The sequence below is a fragment of the Pipistrellus kuhlii genome, unplaced genomic scaffold, assembly GCF_014108245.1.
Source record: "Pipistrellus kuhlii isolate mPipKuh1 unplaced genomic scaffold, mPipKuh1.p scaffold_m20_p_12, whole genome shotgun sequence".
In the NCBI taxonomy this organism is placed as follows: Eukaryota; Metazoa; Chordata; class Mammalia; order Chiroptera; family Vespertilionidae; genus Pipistrellus; species Pipistrellus kuhlii.
In genome coordinates, this window is record NW_023425427.1 from 36732997 (window position 1) to 36755215 (window position 22219).

The following is a 22219-nucleotide window of genomic DNA, read 5'->3' on the forward strand; positions in this document are numbered from 1 at the left end:
AGGAGGCAGACATTCTAACCAGTAGGTTAGCTTGCTGCTGGGATCTGGCCAATTGGGACTGAGAGATGGCTCTCTCAGTCCCTCCCCACCTGGCCAACATTCTTCGTCCCTCCCCAGTCCCAATTATGTACGGGTGTTGCAAGAATTTGGGTCTGTATTTTATAACAAGGTAAGTGCTAGAGCATCTTTGCATCAGGATGTCAAATTGGACAAAAATCACAAGATAGGCTGATAACACTGGTGACTCCTAGAAAAGAGGCACCACTGAATATTACATCATTCAAAAGAAAATAATTACATTTAATTAGACAATAAATGCAAAAGCAAAGCATCTCACATGTAGCAAAGCTATTTGCTCCATGAAAAGTATAATGAGGACATGTTGAAATTCAGGCTAATTAGTAATCAGTGTTTGTGGACTTCAGGTGAATTTATGATGTCCTATCAATAGAACTGTGGGCACATTCATAGACTTAATGAAAGAGTTAAGACTTATATTAAAATTAGCTCTCAAGTACAAGTAGTTTAAAATTTCTCATTAAACCAAGCGGCCTTTTGAGATCATTTTGTGTTTTGTGTCTATTCAACCTCACCATTGAATAAGCGAAGACATTTATAAAAATAGATATAACTATAATACCTACTGCACAGTGATAAATATCCTAAGTATATGTGTTTTTGGACCCTTACAGTAGCCCTATAAGGTAGGTGTTTTTGACTCTTATTTTACAAATGAGGCCAAAAGGGATCATTGAATTTAATAATTTGACTAAGAGCACACATCTGGTCAAGGGAGGGGCCAGAATCTGCTCTCAGCTCTGTCCCACAACCACCCCAGAGTGCAGGGGCAGCCCCTGGTTTTAGCCCCGAGAGCCTGCATCCCAGGAGACCCCTCAGTCCCCGGCCGCCCGGATGATCAGTCACCATAGCACACCCCCTTTTCGTTTTATAATTGCCTTTTCCTCTTGTAACCATTTTCAAGTTATTTAAAACAGAAGAAAGGTAGGCACAGGTGGTTCTAGCTATGCTATCAAGTTGTGTGAATGAGATGACACCTTGGCGGGATTAAATATTAAAGAAACCATTGTGATCAAACAAGGCCAGGAGGAGGAGCCTCCCGCCCTGGCCTTCCGAAGTAACAGGCCAGAAGTGCAAGCATTTTTTATTTCTTAAAAGTAAAACATTCAGACGAACAGACGAGTTAGAGACTTTAAAAATATTCTGAGTGCTTCAGAGTTAGAACACATTAGGTGGTATTCCACTCTGTTTTCATCTCTTTTGTTGTTTTCCCCTAAAAGAGTTAATGTGGGATTAAATGTGAACCAAGAACAATCCCTTCAAATAGAGCAGTGGTTAGCAAAGCAGTGGTTAGCAAACTCATTAGTCAACAGAACCAAATATCAACAGTATGATTGAAATTTCTTTTGAGAGCCAAGTTTTTTAAACTAAATCTTCTTCTAATGCCACTTCTTCAAAATAAGACTCGCCCAGACCATGGTATTTTGTGGAAGAGCCACACTCAAGGGGCCAAGAGTCGCATGTGGCTTGTGAGCAGCAGTTTGCCCACCATGGAAATAGGGCATTTGATGAACTCCCAGATGCTCTAGGTTTCTGTTAACCTGTGTCACTTATGCCCTTTTCTCTAACAAAGTCTGCTGAAATATTGGGGGGGGGGGGGGGGGGGGGGGGGGGGGGAAGGGAACACGACGACGACCTGGTTTTGAAATTATTGCTCCCATTTGATTAACTTGAAAAAAGTTTTCAAACATTTTCATTTTAGGTAATAATATGTTTTTTACACATTAGTGCGATTTAGTTGTTATGAGGGTGAGAACCTGGGGTTTTTCTGGCCATTTGGTTGAATTTGACAAAAGTGAGTTCAGAACATAAAAGCTTTGTAAGAACTTGAGAATCTATTTTTTCTGGGAGGATTATTATATCATCATTTATTTCTCATGGAGAAACAGCCCCTCTTATATTGTAAGAACCTCTTAAAGAATCAAATGATGCTGACAGGCCTAGCCTGTCCTAAATTGTCTCAGTTTCTGAGCAATTACTTAAGCAGCAGCTACTGTTCTTGGTTTTTGCTGTGGTGGGTAAAGTTTTTACATCACGTATTCCAAGACAGTCATTTTTAAAATGTTTAGCTTGTTTGAAAACGTATTTTGTTCTTAGTTTGATAAGGGAAACTTATCAAACTTCCTTCCTTGGCTGTTGGCTAGTTCCCTTTATCTGCTTTATCCTTTTTGTTCTGTTAAGCTTTTTCAATGGAACCCTGAAGAAAAGTGGTCAGTGCTCATTTGTTTTTTAATATATATCATGATGTCTTACTTTTTATTAGGTTGAATTTGAAGATGGATCGCAGATAGCAATGAAGAGAGAGGACATCTACACTCTAGATGAAGAGTTACCCAAGAGAGTAAAAGCTCGTTTTGTAAGTGCTGGCAATGCCACTCAGGGATCTGCCCTGTAGTCCCTTATCCTCTCCAGCGGGAAACATGCTGAGGTCTCACAGCATATCTTCCATAGTGTCTCCCTCCTCTCCCCTCTCTGCCCTCCTTCCTCCTCCCCTTTGTTTTTAAATCACACACACACACACACTTTTATTTTTTAACTGCCTAGATTTTGAGGATGGGAAATGGAGTGAGTAGCCCCCTGGAAGTCTCTCAAGTCTTTGACTCTCTAATCCATGTATGGCTAAACATTCTGTGTGCCTGGTCCTGCAGATTTCAAATAGTGTTTCTTATTCTGTATTAAAAGAAATCGCTTTCTTCTCTGACCACAGTCTTTGTTCCACAGTAGATTTGGCTCTAATACAAGGATACCCTCTCATGTGGCTTTTTTTTTTTTTTTACTCAGCTCCTGAGTTTTCTATGTCCATTTCTCTGAACAGTTACCAAATTCACCCTTTTTCTTTTTTAAATGATCAGAGGAAAAAATGTTAAGAAACGGCGGTGAAAAATGTGTCACATATATAATCTCAATGTAACCTGACGTGTCACAGAGGTGAACCTAGTAGAAAATACCTTTAGGAACAAAGGCTGGCGGGCCAGCTTGCTGCCAGTGCTTTTATTGAGTCAAAGACGAGGCCCTCCTGTTGTAGGAAAGACTTTTCTCTCAGGCTGAGATGCAGCCCTCTGGCCCTCGGGCAGTTGTCTATGACTGCTATTTTTCCCCCCAGTTGGCGAAACAACTCTAATTGGAAAACTCATTGAAGGGAGATATTTATGACTAGAGAAATCTCTTTTGTGTGTTTTAAGAAGGGGGTGTGTTAGCAGCCCTCCTTGGGTGGCCTCCATGTTTTAATGAATTGTGCTCACCCAGACACATGCTGATTTGGAAAGAAATTTTTCAAAACAGTCAGCAGTCCACCTCGGTGATTGTGCTGGGTTCTTTCCCACTAACTTCAGAAACAGCCCCATTACCTTTTATTGTCTCACAGAATAACCATAGCAACAGTGCATAATTAACTAGAGCTACTGGTAAATCGGTTTCATTATTGTGTTTGAGAGGCTGAGTTTTGCTGTTCTCACACAGTGGCAGCGCTGTCAATGCTTTATTTCCTCCTTTGATAACTTGAGCATTTATAAAAGGGAAAGATAACTCAGAGGAAGTACTTTCCCCAGAAAGAATGAAGCAAAAATGTTTTCTCCCAATGGCAGGGAGCGCCCAGCCAACCACCAGGCTTCCTGGGTGAGACAAGGCAGTGTCTGGGGACCCTTGGAAGCAGCCTGTTACCCTGGGTAACCGTCTCCTAGCTGGCAGGGAGCATGCCCCGCTGTGCTCTTGGGCCATCTTTTTAGTTTCCAAGCTTCGTTGTAACTATTCCATTGTTTGTCTCTTCCTCACAATTGACTGTGTTTTCAAGCCCTAAAAGCTGGACTGTGCCTCCATCACCAACCCAGGAAGGAGGCCTCAGTGACATAGCAAGATGCTCTACCCGTTGGTTATTCTGTGTGATCCAACTCAGTGAAAACCAGTTGGGAATGGTTTTAGGAGGCAAAATAGTAGGGAGTTTGGAAACAAAAGCAGTGCTTTGTACTGTAGAATTTACCTGATCCTAACAGAAAAGCTCACATTCTTTCCCCAGCAAACACTTAACTGAGCAGTGGACGAGAGCTGGGCATATTGCTTGTTATTGAGAAAATGTGTAAAACCAATACTCAGTCCCTAATATCCTTACCCTTAAGGGTTTTGAGAAACCCTTGATGGGGAGAAACTCACCTGTCCCTGTCCTTGCCACTGCCCTCATCCCATGGCACTGCCATGGAAAGTCTTACAGGGAGCAGAAGGAGGGCTTCAGAGATGCCTGTGGCAGAGAAGATGGAGTCTGTTCCATGCAAAGGAAACAGTGCGTCCAAAGAGCCAGTAGTTTGGCGGGGACCTGAAACAAGTCAGTCTGACCGGAGCTTGGGATAGGATTCTGCCAGGTTATATAGGTACAGCCGAGGGCATTGGGATGTTGTCTTTATTGAAAGATTAGAAGCATGAGTGTCACTTAGAAAGTTTTTAAAGAATTTTCCTCTACTGGTTCTGTAGAAGATAGCCGGAGGTTGTCGCATTTGTCTCAATGCTTCAGAAAAGGATGTGTGAGGCCTGCACCATGGGGCAGGTGGTGGTAAAGAATAAAGGATGGAAGGTTTCATGTAGGAGGGGTACTGGACAGGCTGAAGGCAGGGGGAGTTTGCAATGACTTTTAGGTTTCTGATCATTGTAGCTAGATGGATGGGGATAGTTGTGCCATTTATGAAATATAATATGCCCAGTGCACAGATTCATGCACCAGTGGGGTCCCTCGCCCTGGTCTATGGGGATTGGGCTGAAACCAGCTCTCCTATATCCCCCGAGGGGTCCTGGATTGCGAGAGGGTGCAGCCAGGCCCAGGGACCCCACCAGTGCACGAATCCATGCACTGGGCCTCAAGTATGCATATAAAGATCTTTGGTTAATCTCTTCCCACCCTCCCCCTAACACCCTTCCCTCTGAGATTCATTAGTCTGCTCCATGTTTCCATGCCTGTGGGTTCCACTCCTGCGTTGAACGTCTGTCCCCTGGTGGCCAGTGCATGTCATAGCTACCGGTTGGCCGGTCAGCTGGTTGCTTAGGCTTTTATATATAGAGATTGGCAGGACAGGGATGGAGAAGGAAAGATTTGAGTTTCATTCAGGACACATTGATTCAAAGTGCCTGTGGAGTAAACACTTTGAGATGTCTGCTGGGCAGTTGGACACCCAGGCCTGAGCACAGAAGGAGGTCTGGATGGATGAGAAATGTCAGCATCATGGGAATAGATGCAGGAATTGAGGCCATGAATGTGGGAGTAAAGATCTGGGGAACATATGGGGAGAGAAGAAGGCCAAGTGTAAAATCCTAGGGGCATCAGAGTTGAGCAAATAGTTAAGAAAGGGGAAGCCCTGTGCCATCAACAGTGAGTACCTGGAGGAGAAGGGGAGTCAGGAGGAGGGGCTTATAAAATGACAGAAAAGAGAGTTTTGAGCAACAGGTGACAGAATAGTTATATAAGTTTAGGATAGACAAGTGTCATAGGAACTAGGACTTGAGCAAGGATAGTTTCAGGAAGGTTGTGGGGGCAGAGACTTGGAGTAAATAGGAATAGGGGTGAATTAAAGATGACAGCTGACCAATTTTTCAGAAATCTGGGTGGGCAGGAACTAGAGGGAAGGTAGAGAATGAGGGAAATTTAAATGAGACTTTAATCCTGCTGGTGCTGGGGCGAGTCCCTGGGGTTGGAGACCCTGAAGAAAGAGGGGTGAGGTGGAGGGGGTGGGTAGGAAGGTTCCAGAGCCCCCCCCCCCCCCGGGGCTGGCCCTTCACCCTTGGCTGGTGACCTCTCCCTGGCACCCCTGGATCAGTCTTTGTTCACTCTTGCCATGGTCAAATGTGTGCCCTTCTGCAACGTAACGCCGGCTAATTTTAGTCCACAGCCTCTGACATGCGATTTGAAGACACCTTTTATGGAGCAGACATAATCCAAGGGGAGAAAAAGAGACAGAGAGTGCTGAGCTCCAGGTTTAAAAACGAATACGTGGACGACCCCGTGTACCGCACGTTTCTGAGGAGCTCCTTCCAGAAGAAGTGCCAGAAGAGGCAGTAGTCTGCGCGAGCCGCCGCAGCACCAGAGCGGCGTGGGCAGGAGGAGGACAGGCAGGGGCAGCCATGGGCTGTGCCACGCGTGTCGCTGCGGTAGGTGACGGTGCGTCTCTGACGGTGGAGAGCTAGGCTCCCAGAGCACGGTAACCCAGCCACAGAACACACATCCTGTTAATTGGATACGACCACCTGGAGCCATCCCCTAGTCTTGCTTTCACACGTGCACAATTGTCTTTCAGGATCCCAAAGGATTTTTCTAAGTGAAAGGAAATAATAGTGAGTCACCCACCGAAAAAGCCCCCGCCAGAGGACATGGGTCCCCACCTGCAGCTTAGGCCCCCGGGCAGGAAACACAGGGAAACACCCCGCCCCCGGCAGGTGGGAGCCTCCCACGGGGTGGGGAGGCGGGAAGGGGTGGAGGGGTCATTTTTACATTTTCCACAGTCAGGGAAGGATTCTCACGTACTTGTTTAAAATGGCAGTTTTTATAAAATATTTTTAAACCACAAATGGCATGGATGGCGATGAGATTTACCCATGTGCTACCTGTATTTCCCTTGTACAGAACTTTTACATTTTTTTATATCCCTATTACTTTTCATTGTGTCTGCTGAGAACTAAGTTGTTGGCATTTGTGAAATTTTTGGCTCTTGAGAAAGAATTTTTATGAATTGTATGGAGATTTTATGAATTGTATGGAAATTTTATATATTTAAAGAGGGAGACCTGGGGCTGTTATTTTTAAACACTTTTTTTTTTTCATAATACTTATTCTAAGTAGATATTTATAAGAGGTTTCTTTCATTATGTGTTTGTAAAATTAGAGTTTAAATAAATATGCTTTGATGCATAGTTTTGAATTAATATGATTTTCCCTTTTTAAAACAGCCTGAAAATGTACTAGTGTTTAAAAATAAAGATTTCCATCTTCTCCAGCTCTGTTTTCTGACTTGCTTATTCACCTAGGTTTCAACCAATAGGAAATCTGGTTTGTTTGGGAGCTGGCTCTCGTGGACATGTCACCGGGGACAGCCATGGGGTTGCCGCCTGCCCACAGTGCCAGCCGGGGTTTCCTCAGCCCCTGCCTCCAGGCCTGGAAGAGATCCGAGCGCTGAGGTCTCAGCTCTTTTCATCCCGGTTTTCTTGGACCCCAGTTGCCATTAGAAGAGGCTGTATGGATCCTCTAACCCCTCCCTTGCTTCATAAAGTATGAGTCGGGGATAGATGGGAAAGGGATTGCCCAAGGTCACACTGTCCCCAGTGATGCCCCCTACCAGCTGCGAGCTCTCAGTGGCCTCTGGGAGAAGCACTTCTTTTGCTTATGAGCGTGTAGGTTGGCTGTGCCAGGCCGAGCTTGGCTGGCAGCTGTGTTGACCCGGGCTTGGGCTGGCTCTCATATCTGCTCCGCATGTCTCCTGCAGCCCACTGGACCTCGTGGGTAACCCAGGTAAGGTCTTCTCAGGTCAGTGGCAGAGGTAGAAAGCAAACGAGCCCAGCTGAATAAGTGCATTTCAGCCCGGTCTGGGATGTTGGTTAACATCTGTGGGCCAAATCCCACCGCCAGGGATTGGAGGGCATTTCAGAGTTTCATGGCAAGGAATATGGATGTATAGGGTTACAGGGTAGAGTAAAGAGCCGAATTTCCAGTGCCTCATGGCTGAACTCTGAGCTGGGGAAGAGCCTGCCAACTTTATTTTCACAGACTGAGCACTTTACGTTCTCTGCCATTATAGTCAGATATTTTAGCCAGTAATCAAACTTGCATTTTATATTTCTCGGTTTTGAATGACACTGACCTGCTGTGTCTACGATATGCCAGGAAAGTAGGCCTGTGTAAGGCATTAAGAGGAATTAATCTAAACAGGATCATTCGTTTTGTACATGTTTGCCTGTCAGCAAGATTGCTCATTGGCTGCCACAGGGAGAGAATGTACAGAGTCTTATTGTCAAATACAGCTGCTCTTTGTAGTCTCACCTCACTAGTGGTTGTATAACCAAGTACAGCTGTCTACAGCCTTAGCCAGCGGTGCCAAGCACAGTTGTACGCGGCTCTGGAGAGAGACAATTGGTGTCACTGCATCCAACATAGTCCTTACCAGTTCTATGACCAGGAAGGCTGTTAGAGCTTTTCCACTTACTGCAGGACACCTCAGTTGTAATGTTCATTGCTTTGTGTTACACTAACTGCAATTTTAGTGGGAATGTGCAACATGAAATCAATTGAAGCCCTTCTAGTATTTTTTTTTTTTAATGTTGCTAGCTGTGATATTTCTAATGTCATTCTAAATGCATGCCTTTTCTCTTGACGGTTAGAGGATTAGTAACAACTGCCTGGCATATTTCACAACCTGTTAGTTCTTTTATGTGTGTTTGAAATGAGAACAATGTGATCCTTGTCAGTTTGCTTTTATTAAGGTAATTTTGTTTAGTTCTTCTAGAGAGAAATTGAGAAGAAGCACCAACACTAAAATATCCCATGAGTTCTCAGAATACATTATAAATAGCCACTGGGTAATGATATATGAAAACACGAGGACTCAGAATACAGAAATATGCAGGAGTAAATGGTCTGTCTGCCACTTCTCCCTGTACCCATCCAATGGGAAACAAAGCCGAAATGCCTCCATGACCGTGAGTGGACCTGGAGGTCAAGGAGCAATCATATTGGAGTAGGGTATGCTGCAAGGTAACAATATGCTTTATTTTTTCCTTTTACTAAAAGGTGTAGGGGATGAAACGATCTTTATTTCACATTCTAATCAGCCTCCTATACTTGGAGCTAACTAGAGGTCCCCAGACATTCTCATTACCTGAAGTAGTAATTGGTTGGTTGCACGACTCAGTTGTACTACAGACTCTTTCTGGGAATTCAGGTGGCAGTCGTTGTAGGTGTTACGCCCTCTCTCACCCAGCACAGTGCAGAGACAGACAGCGCTGTGGTGGGGAGAATGGTTCCTGGCGTGAGACCTGAGTTCTGCATCAGTGGACAGACATGTAAAAGCCCCATGCTCCATCCTCAGAAGGTGAAGATCTCCGTAGAAATGGAACTTCATGGAGAGAAGCTGACACTAATGATGTGTAGAGCATCTGTTGTGCACACCCAGCCTGGTAGGCACCTTAGTGGAGTTTATCTTATTTAGCCTCCCCAAGGAATTAGCAAAGTAAGTATCATTTCCCTCTTTCATGGATATAAACTAAGTCTCAGAGAGGTTAAGTAAAATTTGAATTACTCAAAGTTCTCATTGCATGAGGGACAAAGGATTCTAAACCTAACCTAAATAAAAGACGTTGGATGGATGAGTCTGAAGCTCAACGGCAGGTTAGCACTGGAGTCATAAAGAAAGCATCATCTTTATTAAAAATATTATACATGAGATTTACCTTTTGGCAAAGGCAAAACTATAGGGACAGAAAGGGATCAGCGATGCCAAGGGCTGGAGGTAAGGAAGGATTGAGAACAAAGGAGTTTGATGAAACTTCTTTGGAGTGATGGAAAGAATGACCTTGAGGAAAGCATTTCAAGTGGTTTCAGATGAGAAATCTATTAACATTAAAATTTGTGTTCCTGTTGGACATGCACCCTCTCTTCTCTTTTTCAACATTTTCTTCTTTATCTTTAGTTTTCAGAAGTGTGATGATAATGTGTCCTGGCTTTGATTTATTTTGTTTTATTTTGTTTGGAGTTGGTTCAACTTGCTGGCCTTTTACCGAATTTGGGGGGAATTTCAGCCATTATTTCTTGGGATTTTTTTTTTTAACCTCATACTCTTCTTTTTTTTCTGGGACTGCAACGACAGAAATGTTGGGTCTTTAAAGTCTATTTTCTCTGTTCAGATTGGCTAAATTCCATTGATTTGCTCTCATGTCCACTGATTCTATGCTGTGTCATCTCCAAACTATTATTGAGTATTTGAGTGAGTTTTTTATTTTGGTTATTGTATTTCTAAGTTCCATAATTCCCATTTGGTTCTCTCTTATATCTTCTGTTTCTTTGTTGAAATGTTCTGTTGTTTTCATTTGTTTCAAAATTTTTCATGATTATTCATTGAACTCTTTTTCTGGTGGCTGCTATAAAATCTTTTTTCAGATTATTCCAGTGATTATTCCAATACTCATTTTAGTATTGGTGTCTATTGATTGTCTTTTCTCATTTAAGTTGTGATTTTCCCTGTTCTGACCTGACCAGTGATTCAACTGTAACCTGGACATTTTGGGTGTTATATTTAGAAGACTGGCTTCTACCTAAATCTTTCCTTTTAGTTGGAAGTCCCCCTGTTTTAGTTTAGTGCGAGGCCCTAGCCTACTGTTATAGGCTGTGGTTCCATGACCATGTGATTTTTGGTGCTCTTACAGTTCTCCTCTGCTCTGCTTTGTTTTTGTGCTGCCCAGACACCACTCTGCAAACCTGGCTCAGTTCTCAAACTTGCTGGTGAGTGAATATAGGTCAGTTTCATGTGTGAGCTGCTCAGAGTGTTCCTATGCAGGTTTAAAGGATTCCTATTTTGAGCTCCCCGCTCTCCAAGATCCTCCTTCCATTCTCTCCTTAGGAATGTGGGGATGCTGCCTCCCACTGGAAACCTCACTTAGTCTCCACTGACGGCATGATGGCAGGGAGAGGAGTGCTCTCAAGGCCCTCCAGCTGATGCCACGTCAGGGCAGGGGTGGAAGTCCGGACTCCCCACTCAGTCTCCACCTACACAACACTGGGTAGAGCATCAGAAATCACATGGTCATTGGAACCACAGCCCATAAAAGTAGGCTAGGGCCTAACACTAAACCAAAATGGGGGGACTCCCCACTTGATGTCTACTAAGCTTGTACAGGCAGGGGCCATTCATTATGTTTGATTGGGGTAGTGTATTGTCCAAAAGGATTTTGTCATGGTATGGTGCTCCTTTCTGGGTTCTTTTGACTAGAGAGAGTAGGCTTTTCTTAGAGCTTTCGAATTCTTTTTCTGTGCCTGTAGTTGGGGGTTCCAGTTTGCAGGCTGTACATGAGACATAAAAAGCAAACCCAGACTATTCATCCCTGTGTAGTTCCTATGTCCTGAAGTCCCTCGTTAATCTGCCTGCCTCTTTCAATATTTCATAGTCCTATGATTGTTTGTTGTATTATATCCATGGTTTTGAGTTATACCTAGCCTGGAGGAGCCCAAAGAACAAAGTCATCTCTATCTTACCTAGGACAAGAAGCCCTCACTTTTTATTATAGATGGGAAAAAATAACTTATTGCTAAGAGTATGGAGCAAGAGATTTGTTTAAAGTCAGATATTGAAGATTTAAAGGGAATAATTGATAGAAGGATTCTGAAGGGAGGAAAGGGGATTGAGAACAGAGGTAAAATGGTTGGCCTGACATAGGAAGAGGGAGATTTCGTCCATAAAGACTCCTGATTATAAGAGCAGAGATGGCAAGTTACAGAATTGTTTCAGGAAGGGGCTTTCCCGGTGTTTGGTGTATGGGAAAGGATGTGAGAGAATTGAAGATGCTAGAGAGAGTATTTCTATCCATCAGTCTTGGCTGGATAAGGAAGGTAGATGGTAGAGGAGTTTTCTTGGGAAAATATAGAGGGATCTAGGAAGTGGGTGGCTGTAAAAGACCTATTAGGCTTCCCCCTGTCCCCCCTCCTTCCCCCCCCCCCATCCTGAGAGATGCCCATACCCCAATCACCAGAATCTGTGACTGTGTCACCTTAAATGACAAAAGGGACTTTGTCATTGCTATTAAATTAAGGCTCTTGAGACAGGAAGGTAATCCTGGATGACCAGGAGGAGCCCAATGTAATCACTAGGGCTGTCATAAGAGGGAGGCAGGAGGGTCAGAGACAGAGAGGAGATGTGATGATGGAAGCAGTGGGCGAAGTGACAGAGGCAGCAGCCAGAAGCCAAGGAATGCAGGCGGCTGCTAGAAGATGGAAAAGGCAAGGAAACAGCTTCTCCCCTAAGCCTCTAGGAGGGACCTCCCTGCTGACACCTTGACTTGAGCCTGTGAGACTGGCTTTTGACGTCTGGCCTTCAGAAAGGTAAGAAAATACATTTCTGTCATCTTAAGCCAGTAAACTGGTGGTAATGTGCTATAGTATCCATGGGAACTAAGACAACTGCCAACAGATATAGCAGGAGGAGGGAGAGAAGTGTTTCAAGTCAGAAGCATGTTCAGAAAAGGGGCAGTAGTTAAGGTTTCTGCTATTGGGTTTCCAGTGATGACAGGGCTTAGGGTATGGTTGTGGGAATGGAGTGGAGCTTCAAGTCATTGCACTGAATTAACTCGTTTCTTTTAACTATTTTTTTTAAAATTTGTTTTTTTGTGTGTGTGTGTTTTAAAATATATTTTATTGATTTTTCACAGAGAGGAAGAGAGTGGGATAGAGAGCTAGAAATATCGATGAGAGAGATACATCGACCAGCTGCCTCCTGCACACCCCCCACCAAGGATGTGCCCACAACCAATGTACATGCCCTTGACCGGAATCGAATCTGGGACCTTTCAGTCCTCAGACTGACGCGCTATCCATTGAGCCAAACCGGTTTCAGCTATTTAGTTTTTTAAAATTGATAACCCACATGGCATAAAATCCGCCCTTCTAAAATGTACCATGTAATGGTTTTTAGTTGTATTCACAAAGTCGTGCGGCTGTGACCAATATAGTTAGTTTTGACTGAGCAGTGTTCGTTGTCTTCATCCATTACAATATTTAAGAAACACTTGATTTGTTTTTGCTGCAGCTCCTGGAGGTTGAGACCTAAGGAGAGTATTGCAATGAGAATATATCCTTGAGTAGGAAAAACTCTTCTGAACGTATTTACGACACCCAGGTGAAAAGACTGTACACCGGGCCACAGAGACTCGCCTCCCGTAGATCTGGCCAGGTTTGTGACTGTGGTGGTGGCCGTGGTGGGACTTTTCCCTGGCAGACAGGTCGCAGGGGGAAGGCACTCGCTGGCCACAGAGCTGCCCTTGAAGGCTGGGTTGGGGGCCTGTGGTGCAGTGTGGCCTCGGCTCCACCGAGATCGCTGGAGCACGGGCCTTTTGCAGCCGCTCTGCGGAGAAAGAGGGATCCCTGGCCCACACTCAGCGATGGGCCTCTCACAGCCCGCCTGCAGGAGCCCCATGGGGTCCAGGAGAGGTCACTTCCCTCAGGTCACCGCACCGCTTCTGCCGGGAATGTTATAAATGACCCGGTCCTCTTCCCTCTCTCTGTCTCTGTCTCTCTCTGTCTCTCTCTCTCTCTCTCTCTCTCTCTCTCTCTCTCTCTCTCTCTCTCTCTCTCTCTCTCGGGGGTCCTCCCCTCCTGCATGGGTGCCCATTGCTTCCTGAGGTTTTTGGTGACTCATAAATCATTAAGAGGCAGCTTTGACCTGACCCGAACTGTTTATAGTTTTTATCTCACTTTGTATGAATATTCTAACATGTCACTATAGAATATTCATGCAGGGTGTTAGATGATGTAAATTAGGGATGAAATTACTTCCTAAAATTCTAAAAATTCTGAACTCAAACCAAATACACCTAGCTGCACGGGTCCCAGATAAGAGAATGTGGCCTTTTGTTTTATACCCACTTCTCACCCCTCCAATGTGGGCCTTACTCATCTCCATAGACCCAGTGATCATCACAGACACTCCCTGAGCCTGCACTCAGATTCGTTCTCTCCTGGGACAGGGACTGAGGGCATTTGTCTTAGCTCCGGGAACTAAATGAACATCACCAGGCTTACGAGTTGCTGTACTGCTGACCAGGGACAGGCACTCTGCCACTGAGGGTAACTGTGAACACAGCAGGGCGCCGAGGCGGGATGTGATGCCACCGGGCCATCCTGGAGGCTGGCCCTGGAAAGACCAGGTGTCACTCAAGGACGGAGGGGCTCATTCACAAGGCAGGCTCACGCTGCAGGCTGCTGCTTGCTTCCCTGACTCCAGAAAGCAAACAGGTTCTTCTTTGAGGCCATGAAAGGAATAGGGTAGGCCACCCGTTAGGGATAAACGGTTCTTGTCTTGCCCTGAAGCAGAGATTTAGACCCTCTCAGTGAGGCCTTGTTCGAGGCCTGCAAAGCTGGAAATGGAAATGGCTGATTAGTCTGTAGATTGCCCAGTATCAAGGCTTTGAGGCCATTCCCTGTGGGCTCTCAGTGTGTGACTTCACTGTGATATGATTATGAAGCTGCTTGCTTCATTTCCCCCCCAAAATCAAAGCCATAGTGAGAAAGAGGGCCCCATAGTCATTTCTGCATATTTTGGTAACAAAGAAAATGGCTGTTGGTGATGATAATAAAAACTGCTGTTCGCAAATGTGTCCCCTTTGTTGCTATTTATAATAGAGACCTTGTACAGTGAGCTCATTAGTAGCTGAACTTTATTTTGTCAGAGTAAATGGAGTCAAGAGAGATTATATTTCATCTTTAATATGGCCATTCAACAACAATGCCATTATCCTGAGTTCGAGACTAATTGAACTTTAATGAACAAAATTAGTTGTTGTGTGCAATTAGAATCCCATTTAAATGGGTTAGAAAATGAACAGAATGGGAAATGTAGTTGACTTTATTTTCCTCAAGACTGGCTCTTTAGGCTACTTCTCACCCCGAGGTTTCCTCCCCCACACACTGAATAAGAGAGTAAGATTTTAATAACTTAATAAGATTTTTGACTTGCCAAGTCCCCCCTCCCTCCCCCCAACCAATAGAAAATTCCTAAAACCTACAAGGAGGTGGGAGGCAAGGGAACCGATGAATGGGAACCGGTTTCAGAGAACCAGGTAGAAACACTCTTCCAGCTCAGCATGGCCCAGCCTTGCGCAGCTGAACTCCCTTCACTTCTGAGGTGAGAACGTGGTATCGAGCAGCATGTGAGGAGCGGTAAGGAGGGGTGATTGGGGAGCAAAGCTTTCCTCTGCCACTTAGTTACTTGATGACTTGGCACGTGACTCTCAGCATTTGAACCTCAGTACAGTAGGAATAATAATACCTACTTCTTAAGAGCGATGGTAAGCATTCAGTGAGAAAATGTATATAAAGTATTGGGCAAATTGTGGAGCTTAAAAAGTGGGAGCCACTACTGTTATTAGTATCACTGCTCTTCTTTATCATCTTCTTCTTCAATCTTACAACACCATTCAGCTCAGCTAACCGAGTTTGGTGATTCTGGTCAACAGTAAACTTTCCCAAGTATTTCCCTACTCAGCTGGAGGGAAGAGGGGAGATGATAAGGTCAGTGTGCTTAGGGGGTTGGGAGGGTTGTCACTCTTCAGGCTGATAAGGCTTGTGATACGGGGAAAGGGCATGGTAACATGAACTTCCTGCAGAGTGCCACAGAACATCCTCCCTTGTTCTCCCATCTGTGATGTGAGGAAATGAGAGAGGCCATCCCTATGGACCTTTCCAGCTTTGAGGCACTTACAATACTGCAGCTACAACCAACTCTCCTGCCTAATGGACCACATTCCAATGAGGCAGCCCTTGCCAAGAAATCCTTCCAACTTGCATCAGAATCCCTGAAGCTTCCTGCTGAGTGTTCCCTACCAGCATGTGTGTTGACTCAATGCTAGGATGTGGCTTCCTGAGACTCAGCAGAGGTGAGAATGAAGACCAGTGGGATTTGGCACAGCCTTAGTAAACATGGCCTCTCCTATGCAGAACTCAGACCTGAGTGAGACAAAGGAAAATCAAAGAAAAACTTATTCATAAACTGAAGGTTTAAATGGGTTAAAAAAAAAACACACCAAAACAAAACAAAAACCCCCACATAGGATTACTTTAATTTTAACTACAAAATGCTATTGCAATATTCCAGTCTTCTATCAAATGCTCCCCAATTATTTCTGACAGTTCCCAAGGGATATCTTAGATGTGCTCATAAATAAAAATAAATCCTCTTGTTTTCCTCATGGTGGCTACCATTTCACTCTGTTCCTTCTCCATGACAACCTTAGAAGTGTCAGCTTCCTCAGGTGTCACTCCCCTCCAGATTGAGAGAGAGAGAGAGAGAGCCTCTCCTCTATATCCTGTTGATAAAACTGAAGTTATCCCACATCCTACCTAAAGACCAGTGTGGATGATGCCCTGCTGTAGTGCCTAAGGTACAGTGACATTGTCCTGCTGCTAAACCTGAGGATTGCAGGGCTAGGCCTGTCACCACATCCTCTTTAAAAAAAAAAATAAAAAAAAAAAATATATATATATATATATATATATATATATATATATATATATATATATATATATTATTGTTTTTTGACAGAGGAAAGGGAGAGGGATAGAGAGTTAGAAACATCAATGAGAAAGAAGCGTCGATCAGCTGCCTTCTGCTGGGGATGTGCCTGCAACCAAGGTATATGCCCTTGACCAGAATCGAACCTGGGACCCTTCAGTCAGCAGGCTGACACTCTATCCACTAAGCCAAACCAGTCAGGGTACATTTATATATATATATATATATATATATATTTCAGAGAGGAAGTGAGAGGGAGAGAGAAATAGAAGCATCAGTGATGAGAGAGAATCATTGATTGGCTGCCTCTTGCATGCCCCGCCCCCCCTTCCTGCTGGGGATTGAGCTGGAAACCTGGGCATGTGCCCTTGACTGGACTCAAACCTGGGACCCTTCAGTCTGCAGGCCTACGCTATATCCACTGAGCAAAACCAGCTAGGGCGTGTCACTATATTCCTAAATGAGGTTGACTCCCATTGACCTTGCCCTGCACCAACCCTACATGTCTCTGAAGCAGAAAGAACTGTGCCTCTTTCTGTGTCTGTGCTTATCCCAAAGTAGTGTAACTTCCTACTCTTAGCCTCTCAAGGAGACTGTGTTTGTGTTTATTTCTTGCAATCTTTGCTTTCAGGCAGGATTAGGGCTCCATCGGCTGGATGTTGGGGCCTGTTAAGTATGTGAAGAACAAAAATTCACTCAGATGACTTCAGTACGACTGGACCTACTGTAGGGAAAAAAGGCTGCACACTCAGCCACAAAGCTGAGCCTCATGGAAATGAAAATGATGGGCATCATGTTCTTGGGATCTGTTAGTCCTGTTGGGCCCTCACCTTCAGGCCTCCAGTCTTTTAGCTTGTTCTATATCTGCAACCACCTCCCTCACACTTCCCTCGAAGGCTTCTGCTGCCAACCTTCACCCTTTGATTTTTTTCAGCTTCTGTGCCAAGTACCACTGACTCTCTCCCCAGACATCCAGACGAAATCATTAATAGAAAATAAGTTTGCTGAGAACATGGATTTTGGTCTCTTCTGTTTATTAATATATTCCTAGAACTTAAAATGCTGGTCTTACCACTTAATAAATAGTAATGTTGGGATAGGTTTCATAGACGCTCAATACTTATTTATTTATTTATTTAACCTTCAAAATGGGGATAGTAATAGCTTTAATAGGGTTGCTATGAAAATAAATTAATACTTGAAAAGTATTTATATTAGTGTCTGAACATAGTATGTTCTATAGAACTATTTGTTAAATAAAATTTTTAAAAAAGTATCTACACATAGTTGGTGCTCAACCAATATTTGTTGAATCCATTAAATATATTTCTTAAAGGGTCTTATAGACTTAATTGCCCTTTTTCTATTGGAGAACTCTTGTCCCCAGCTACCTGACATTCCCCTTTAACTTCTACTGACCATCCTTGAGTTGAGTTCTCACTTCAGGCCACTTATAAGGCTAGCAGTTTAGGGTTCTATGTTATCAGCAAAATGGCTTATATAAAAGGAACCCCTAAAAAGAGGGTTCTGGAAATGATGGGTACTCTGATTCATGCCTGTCTGGTCTGTGAAGACCTCAAACCATATTCAGTGGCATCCGTTTCTTCCAATGGCTGAGTTACTATTGACAAGTTTATGCACCAGCTCCTTCTTCAGGGCAATTCTTATCCAGATGAGTCTCTGTACTTCCTGAGTGGTCTCTCCCATGCACTCACCAAATAGGCTCAGCCTTCTTACTCTCAGTGGTAAATAAAATGCCAAGCAAGACTCTTGTTATATAGCTCCTTTCTCTTTGTCCATGTCATTCTTTGACCTTCTTTAGCTCAGGGACCTTTGGATTCCAGAAAAGAGGCCTCTTCCCCTGAGCCCAACTGTGCATTTGTATGCACATACCTGCATTTTGTTGCCAAGATGCTCCCTCTTGGACTTAAAGGTATTTGGATTTTATATTTTCCAGCTAAAAGGCCGCCAATCAGATGACTAGCAGAGTTCTTTATTATTCTTTTCCTCTGGCTCCTATGAGAGCCAAGTTCCACCAGAGATCCTAAGTTATCAGGAAGGAAGTTTTTCAATTTAATTTTCTTAGGAAGTTGAGTCCCTTAAGTTCCACAAGCTGAGATGGAGCAGTGGAGGGCGCTGACAAGGGAGTCTCCATTACGTGCGTTGGCAGACCAGGTAATGAGGGCAGAAGTGAGGTCTGCCAAGGGCCAAGAGGAGGAGAGGACGGGATGGAGCTATTAGCTTAGACTGTGGCAGGCTGGGATGCCTGCTGTCTGGATGGCTAAATCATTACGTTCTGGGAACTGGCATTTGGTTTTCTTCACCTTGAAGCCTGGGAGACCCCTCCAGATCATGTTCATGTCCTTTAGGGCAGTGGTTGTCAATCAGGCTACGTGCTAGTATCATCTAGGGAAATATTTAAAAATACAGATTCTTGGACCACATTCCAGACCTTATAAATCAGAATCTCTTAAGAGTCCAGGAATCTTAGGATCCTTTAATTCTGCAAGGATTGTCTTGGTGTGGACTATCATGGGCCAATCTGGACAATATGTTGGAAATGGATGCAATCCCATTGGGTTGAATGCTATCCTGAGTGAGTTACAAAAGCAGAAATATCGATGCCAGGTGGGTACTAGAATTATCAGAGGGATCATTTTGTAATTTATATGTGTCTAAAAACTATGCTATACACCTGAAACTAATATAAAATAATATTGAATGTCAACTGTAGTTGAAAATAAAATTAAAAAATAAAAATAAATCATAGAAAAAATAAAACAATATTCCAAATTTTTAAAAAAGTGGGAATATTACCACTTGGAGAAAGCATGGACCAAAGGAAAAGCATTAACTTTGGCATTTTAAAACCTGAATTGTAGTCTTGGCTCTGGCACTAAGCTGGACAAGTCATTACAGATAAATCATTTAACCTCTGTGAATTTCAGGTTCCATATTTGTAAAAAGGGGATAGTAGCATTTGTCTGCTTTATAGGGAGATTTCACTTGGGATGGAGGGGATAAATACATGGAAGTGCTCTAAGATCTGGAAAATAGCATTCAAATATATGGTATAAAGCCCTATGGAGTGTAATACTATTTGTGTTCTGTTGATGAATTTGTAATGAATCCCATAAAACAAATAAACCTTTGTGATTCTGCTCCCTGTACAAAAGGTATATAAGCACTTCTATGTACTCTATTACCTGGGTTTCCTTGCTGGGTTTGACCTGCAGAGATGCTGGCACGTGATCAGCAGGAAGGAACTGAGGTGATAATATTTGTTCCCCATGCTTCCTCCTTGCTGGGCCTCACTGGGCCAGAGGCTGTATTCTACAGAAGACCATGACTCCCATTGGGTGATCCTCTGCCCTGGCTACAGCTCTTACCAGTTTCAGATAACAGTTTCTCCCCTTTGCTATTATTGCTTTCTACTGCTGGTCAAAAAGATGAAAACAATAGAATCCTTAATGTGCTTGAAGGTATTGAAGGGAGAGATACACAACTAGAGGGTAGATTTGGGTTAAATTAGTGTCAAGAACATTAAAAGCAAGCAAACGAAAACAAACAATATAAATATTAAATTCAGGAAAACTGAAAAGTTGTGTTGGAAAGGAAAAGTAATTATAGTGTACTTTACAGCTCAGCTCCAGCACTTACAGAGTCATAATAATAATAGTGTAACTGAAGCTGACCTAATCAAATTACCATATGACTTAGAATAGGAGAATAGAGGGAGACAAGCACTGGTGTGTTGGTTGGTGAGAGTTGGTGATTGTGGTGGTGACAAGTGAGATTTACATCCTCAACTTCCTCAGGGAAGTAATATCTAAATATAAGTAATATTCGTAAGTAATATCTAAAAATAAAACCCAAAGAAATAGCAGAATATAAGTAGCAGAAATAATCTGTGATATTATTTTTTTTCAAAAACGATTTGAATCTAATCATTTATTAAGCATGAACATTTCTATATTCAGTTATTTTGGAATGGCATTTATCCACTAGTTTTTTTTTATAGTATTTATTGAGGTGACATTGGTTAATAAAATGATATAGGTTTCAGGTGTACAATTCTATAATACATCATCTGTATATTGTATTGTGTGTTTGCTACCCCAAGTCAAGTCTCCTTCTATCACCACTTATCTCTCCTTTACTCTTTTCCTTCTTATTTCCTCTTACACCCCTCCACACCGCCCCACAGCCCCCGCAATCACTATACTATTGTCTATGAGTTTTTTTTTCTTTTTTTGCTTAATCCCTTTATCTTTTTCACCCAAACCCCCAACCCTCCCCTCTGATGGCTGTCAGTTTGTTCTCTGTATCTATGAGTCTCTGTTTTGATAGTTTATTTTGTTCATTAGATTCCACATATAAATGAAGTCATATGATTTTTGTCTTTTTCTGACTGACCTATTTCACTTAGCATAATACTCTCCAGTCAGTCTCTAGACAGATTATTTAGAGTAATAACCAAAAGAATCAATGAAAAGAGGTGAAAAGAATTAATTGCCTTTGGTGGTAGAGGTAGAGAACTGCTGGTTTTGTTTTTTAAATAGACATGTAGAATTACTGTGTCTAAACTATGTGCAGGTGTACATTTATTCTAAATAAAACTGATTTTTCTTTGAAAAGGGGAAAGCAACTAACTTCTCAGTTCTCTCTTTTTATTCCCATCTCAAATAGTATAACTCCCTAAACTCCCAGGCTGCTTTCCAGAAGAGCAGTACTTAAGACAAAAGATCGAGGAGCAAGGAGGCAGAGAGAATGGGAGAGCTTGTGTGGGGTGCTATCCTATTGGTACAGAGACGGAGAGGCAGCCTTTGGAACCTGCATCCAAGAAAGCTCCACATGGAAATAACCAAAGGGCACAAGCAGAACAGGCTGGCTGTTCTAGCCATCAAGGAGCAGCCGTAGAAGAAGGAGCCCTAGACTGGTGCAGAAAGCCAAGTTCCTTTAGCAGGGCCTCAAATCTGCTGCCAAGCTCCTGGCAGTCAAAATCCAAAAATGGGGCATGAACTGTTACACAATCCTGATGATCAGAGAGAATTGTGGAAAGTTCCTCAGGGCAGGCGGAAAACCTTTTCTTAGCAGTAAATTCTCAAAGACGTATCTCATGTGAGGCTTTAAGAGGAGACTTTCGGGGATGTAGGTGACAAGACAAGGTGCTCGGTAATGCCGCCACAGGAAGTGTAGGGATGTGTTGCCCACCTTTCCTTTGGTTAAAGCCCAAGGCAGAGAGAGCTTTGCAAGGGCCAAGGATGTGGGGCTTGATCAGAGGAGTGCCCAAGGCTGGCTGGCTGTGGAGCTAAGTAACAAAGACAGGATAATATGTTGACAAAATCTGCGAAACAGAGACTGGTGTGACCAGCAGGTGAAACATACTGGGAGCAGTTCCACAGCCAGAGAGGCGCCGAAGGGGAGTGAGAGGAGCATCCTGAGGCTGTGGGCACGGCCAGGGTTCTCAGGCTGCCAGGGAGGAATTGATCCACGTTTACACAGAACCAGCTCTGCTTCCCCAGGGGCTGGGCAGGGACAGGGAGAGCACTAGCTCCTGAAGGCTGAGCTTTCTGCCTTGGGAATGAAGCACGGGGGTGCCCTGGGCCTGATGACTAAGCAGGGTGGCCGATCCATGTGCTGTGTCCCTTCTCGGAGTCTTATTACACTCAGAGCATCTAAACTCAGCAGAAAAATTGTCATGCCTGTGATGTTGCTTGCACTTCAAAGGGAGACCTGAGGAAACACAGAGCCTCCTGGATTTACGAACTTAACAATGCTGTGGAAACTAAGAGGAGGATGACTTTTATCCCAGCTGGAGGTTGGAGAGGCTTCCTGGAGGAGGTGGTGTTTGGATTTAAGGCTTGAATGGTGCAGGGGATGTTGACATTGGGAACGACATA

The 22219-nt window shown here is 43.6% G+C and overlaps 1 protein-coding gene across 5 annotated transcripts in view; it reads left to right on the forward strand.

The window, feature by feature from the left end:
- Nucleotides 1-6401, forward strand: part of KDM4C (lysine demethylase 4C) — a 279727-nt gene extending 273326 nt beyond the window's left edge. For all 5 annotated transcript variants that reach the window (XM_036434027.2, XM_036434028.2, XM_045580208.1 and 2 more), the window contains 2 exons: nucleotides 2342-2434; nucleotides 5939-6401. In XM_036434027.2, coding sequence (XP_036289920.1) covers nucleotides 2342-2434; nucleotides 5939-6115 — 270 coding nt within the window. In that variant the 3' untranslated portion in view covers nucleotides 6116-6401. The remainder of the gene's footprint in view (nucleotides 1-2341; nucleotides 2435-5938) is intronic.
- Nucleotides 6402-22219: the final 15818 nt, after the last annotated feature.